Source organism: Dufourea novaeangliae, unplaced genomic scaffold (assembly GCF_001272555.1).
Source record: "Dufourea novaeangliae isolate 0120121106 unplaced genomic scaffold, ASM127255v1 scaffold272, whole genome shotgun sequence".
Classification (NCBI taxonomy): Eukaryota; Metazoa; Arthropoda; class Insecta; order Hymenoptera; family Halictidae; genus Dufourea; species Dufourea novaeangliae.
The window spans coordinates 57,627-62,532 of record NW_015374151.1 but is presented as its reverse complement, the minus strand read 5'-3'; the positions used below and the strand labels follow the sequence as shown (position 1 = coordinate 62,532).

General features: G+C 37.0%; 2 protein-coding genes across 2 annotated transcripts in view; one reads left to right on the top strand and one right to left on the bottom strand.

Moving 5' to 3' along the window:
- Positions 1 to 969: 969 nt before the first annotated feature.
- On the top strand, positions 970 to 2,852 carry LOC107191834 (histone-lysine N-methyltransferase ASHR1-like). The gene is given in 7 exon segments (XM_015580970.1): positions 970 to 1,085; positions 1,248 to 1,489; positions 1,572 to 1,700; positions 1,703 to 1,872; positions 1,969 to 2,250; positions 2,383 to 2,543; positions 2,611 to 2,852. Coding segments are annotated over 7 exon segments (1,287 nt in total). The 3' UTR covers positions 2,798 to 2,852.
- An 820-nt stretch (positions 2,853 to 3,672) lies between these two features.
- Positions 3,673 to 4,906, bottom strand: part of LOC107191833 — a 38,120-nt gene continuing 36,886 nt past the window's right edge. The window contains exon 4 of the mRNA XM_015580969.1: positions 3,673 to 3,970. Coding sequence (XP_015436455.1) covers positions 3,681 to 3,970 — 290 coding nt within the window. The 3' untranslated portion in view covers positions 3,673 to 3,680. The remainder of the gene's footprint in view (positions 3,971 to 4,906) is intronic.

The following is a 4,906-nucleotide window of genomic DNA, read 5'->3' as shown; positions in this document are numbered from 1 at the left end:
CGAAATCTCGCCACGAGCCGTAGGCCGTAGCTATTCCATCGTTCTCCTCACGGGTAGAATTGCATGCGGGACGTGAGGCAACAGCGTAAGAAAAACGATACTGTCCGGCAACACTGTCTTCGCGTAGGAAATACACAAATCCAGCTTGATGGTAACGGGGAACAAAATTTATTTGTGGGTACTGCCGCTAGATGTCGCATTATCAAGCCGTCCGAAATATCAATTTTGTCTTTTCGCTGGCGTCCGGTTGTTTATATCGGCGCTTCGATCGATTCGGAGTTGGCCCCAAAGGAGTCTCCCCCCTTAACCTGGCTTGGGCCACTCGGCCGTCGCGTCGTAAACGCGTGACGCAGGCAGACTTTTGCCGAGAACACCCGAAGCAGAGCGCACACGACAGAGGTAGAAAACACTTGCGTTGGTGAGTCGACGAGTAGGACGTAGTGGGGGCAGAGCTCACGGACAGGCTAGAATATGCTTGTGTAGAATACCCACGGGAGGCATGGAGAGGGTAAGCGCTCGCGCGAAAATCCCACGATTCTGGCATCACTGTCCCACGATAGGTACGTTGCGTGTGCGAATGTTTTAGCCAGTTTTAGCGTTGGATCCTGCGGAGATAGTGATAGTATTCGGTTGATTTTAGGTCGTAACCAAGAAGTAATTCATTTGACTCCTATTGTCAAAGATTACATGGTTTCAATATCTCTTCATATTAGCGAAAACTCGTTCTGTAGCTTGTTCGTTCGCCTGCCTTTCCGTCACACTCAAAACACTTTCTCACCTCGGCGGCTTCGACGCTTAGGCGAGAGATTCGCGCAATCTAAACAAACACGTCCGTTCTGTGCGGCAGTCGTTCAACAACGCTCTGTCCAGCTGTATCTTTATTTTTCGAGTGACAGTTAAATAGTGTTGTTCATCAGAGCATTACAAATTTGTACTTCTTTCTTTGGTGTGAACTATGCTTTATTGAAAATGAATAAAGGTAAATATATTTTGAAGAAGGGGACTACTACTTTGACTGCTAGACCATTCACTTATGTTCTTAATTCAAAATTTAACAACCATCTATGCGATCATTGTTTAAGACGGTAAAGTTTATTTAATGCCTATAGATACAAAACGTTTCTCAAATAACATTTGCATTTATTTTTTTATGTATATTTTATATTAACTCGATAGTTATTAAATCCATATTGATTATACGAATAATATATCTTGGGATATACATTTTGTATTGTATTTTATTTCAGTGGAAAAGTTTCAAAATGTTCCGCCTGCCAGTGTGTTTATTACTGTAATCATTCCTGTCAACGAGGTGCATGGCCTATACATACGACTGAATGTCCAAAATTAAAAAAGTTTTTATCAAAAACTGTACCAGATTTAGCACAATTTATGACTCGTGTAATTATAAAACTAAATCAAGGTGGAGGGGAAAAAAAGGGATACTACAGTGAAACAAATTATAGAAAATTTAAGGATTTAATGTCACGTAAGTATCTTATAACAATTTGGAAGATGAATAGTATTTGTTTTATTTGATTCTATTGATGCTGACTTCATTATTTCATCAAATTGCTCTGTCATAATGAAAAATACGAAAAGGATGTTTATTTTTATGTGTCAATGTGGGATTTTAAATGTATTATTCGAAGGTGAACCTATGCCAAGTCATCAGGAATTAATACCTATTTGTGGCAGAATTTGTATTCTGTTTATATATTAGATGTGGACATGAATAGTATTGGTATTGGTATTTATTTAGGTTCTTCAATTATTGATCATAGTTGTATGCCAAATGCTGTAGCCATTTTTGAAGGACCTACTCTAACTATTAGAACAATAGTAGATCTTCCTCTTTTAGATTGGTCTCAGGCAAGTCTTCTTTCTGCTAAGTTATAATATAATTCTATGCTGGTAATTGAATTTATATTAGATCGCAGTATTTTAAATGAAACTATTTATGTGTAGCTAAGAATATCATACATTGATTTACTTAAAGCGACAAAAGACAGACACAAGAAATTACAAAAATCATATTACTTCTGGTGCAATTGTAAAAGGTGTGAACAGCCAGAATTAATGGCTGAAGCTGCAGTGTGCCTAAATAAGTCTTATACACATCCTTGCTCTGCTGACACAGATACATGTGTAAAATTTGGGACACATTTTCCAAAAAAATTCAAAGATACTTTTGATGAGATAACTCACTTCACTGCACATCTTTTACAAAGCATGGAAGAAATGGCTTTCATCCTTTTTTAGAGTAATAATAAATAGTCAATCAATAAAATCCAATTGCAGAATGTACTTTTCTTATGAGCGGGATCAGATCCTTCAAGTACTATGATGTATGGTAGTAGTATATTGCATGCAAGTAATTTGTTGTATGTAAGTAAGAAATGCCTCAAAAAACAAGAGGGTATCTTGCACCCACTTAATATACAACATCTGCAAACTTTACTAAAAGCTCTTAAATCTGCCACACATTTAGAACTGTGGGAGGAAGCAGACTCTTATACAAAATGACTTACTAATGGCTATGTGTAAGATTTTTTACATTGAACAACTTGTAGACTAAGAATACGATAATATCACATTTTAATGTTTCAGAATATATTATGGTCAAGTACATCCATTAACTGGAATGTTGTACTTCTTCACAGGAACAATTCAATCACACTTAAAAAAACCAAAACAAGCTCTAGAAACTTTAAAAAGAGCTGAGTCTATTTTAGCAATAACAAATGGAGAAAAACATACTTTGTTTAGAGAACTATTTCAAACTTTCACCAAGTAATTAAGGCGCTGGAAGTATGGAAATATGTGCGTCGATAATTAGTGATTGTGATAATATATAATTTCATTATTTCAATATATATACGTAACATTAAATTTTTGTATGGAAAACTATATTTTTTTATTTATTTAGAGTTTATTAACTTTTTAAATTACCGCTATTATTACTATCAATCACTTTGAATACAGAACTTCCTGCAATATGGTAAAGCAAATAAAATTTTCACGTATTTACTTAATCCTTTATTCCTAATTCTTTAAAAATTTTAATTTAAAAGCTTCTTAAAGACCAAGCTGCACTAGAAACAGTGGAAAAATTAATTTTTATATTAATATTAAAATAATATAAGTATAAACATATAGGGTGTTAATAAAAATGTGGGACACTTTGGCAAGGTGGATTCTACCTGTAAAACTAAGACGAAAATGAAGAATATCGAAAATACATTCGAGGCTTCATTTCCGAGTTATTAATTGTTGAAAATTTGAGAAAAGTACGCGTAAAATACGTCTGACCCGACGGGTTACTCTATCTCTATTTACCTCAGAGGCGCGTTCTTCAGTTGTTTCACAAGTTGGTTTCATTCATTAATTTTTACTAAATAGGTCTTCAATCGAACCCGTGTATCAGCTGGGAATCTACTGTTGCAAGTAGTATAACCCATCGCGTCAGACGTATTTCACACTGTATTTCGCCCGTATTTTCAATAATTAATAACTCGGAAACGAAGCGTGGAACGGCATTTCGTTATTCTAGATTTTCGTCTTAGTTTGGCGTGCAAAATGCACTCTGCGAAAGTGTCACACACGTTTATTAACACACTGTATTTTATGATTTATGATAGTTGAACGAGTGAAACATGCAGACCTATCATGAATATGCTTTAAAGGTATGGTGGTGTATCGGATTTCGAGAATGATATAATAAATTGATCGAACCTTAATTCTGTGGTGGCACCCGCATTCTCGTACCACGGTAAATTTGGATCCGGTGTTGATCCCGGCTGAAGTGCATGGTTCCCGACCTTTGAAGGTTCACCGACGCTACCTGGGCTTCGTTCCAGCCAGACCGCGTTGATGACCGTCCCCGTGGATGCGTTTAGCGCTATCACCCTCGTCTCTACAGCGTCTTTCACCGATACTAGCAGAGATTTTGCAATAGCATCTAAAAGCACTGCGTAACATTCAGACATGTTAATATAAAATAATGAACTCAATGCAATAAGGTTAATAATAATGCAATGTGTTCCTCACTAGTATGATTATCTTCCACTTTTTCGTTCCTACAGACACGTGGGTACGTATTACAAATTACGCAGTCAAATTTTAGTATCATATATTTTATGAGTAAAACGCGTTTAGAGGAGGTAGTTTCGATGACTTTGACCTCGACGTTACCGATAAAGCATCAATTCTATGCATTATTAACACAAATGAAGTGTTATATGTATATTCCATTTATATTGCGTGCGATAAATATGACAGTCATGAAACATGAAACGGAAAAGTATATATCTTTTCACTTAACTACAAGGCAATTTATTCTAAATGCACCGTTAAGGGGGGAGACTCCGTGGCCCGTGCGCTGGCCGTGCAATCACACAATCAACGGGAACCGTGTATGTATATGCGATGTGCAAGAGAGACGTTCGATTTCGTAGGAACCAACTTGAGCCTCGACAATTGCACAAATACACTTTTCACTGGTATAGAACTCACGGGTAGACTTCCCTACAGGGTGGTCTGGTCCGTATAAACGCCAATAAACACATTCTAATTGAAAGAATTAGAATTTTAGAAAGTGTGCGATTGTGACAGACGCCGATGAAAACACACAAGATGGCTGCACAAGTCACATTTTGTCAAATATCTCACGATTTAATGGTTTCCTCGTCAAAAGCAGAGCAGACCACCCTGTACACTACTACCACACTATCGTGGAAATTCGATTTGAGTCACTTTATCACTTCTGGAAGGCACAAGTTGGTTCCTACGATTTGATGCGTCCAGACGCAGAAATAAACAGTGGTATAGTTCAAGGATTCTCCGCTAGAGGCGTTTATGGTATTTGTCAGTCACTTTAGCCTGCGTTACCACGAGCATCGATAAA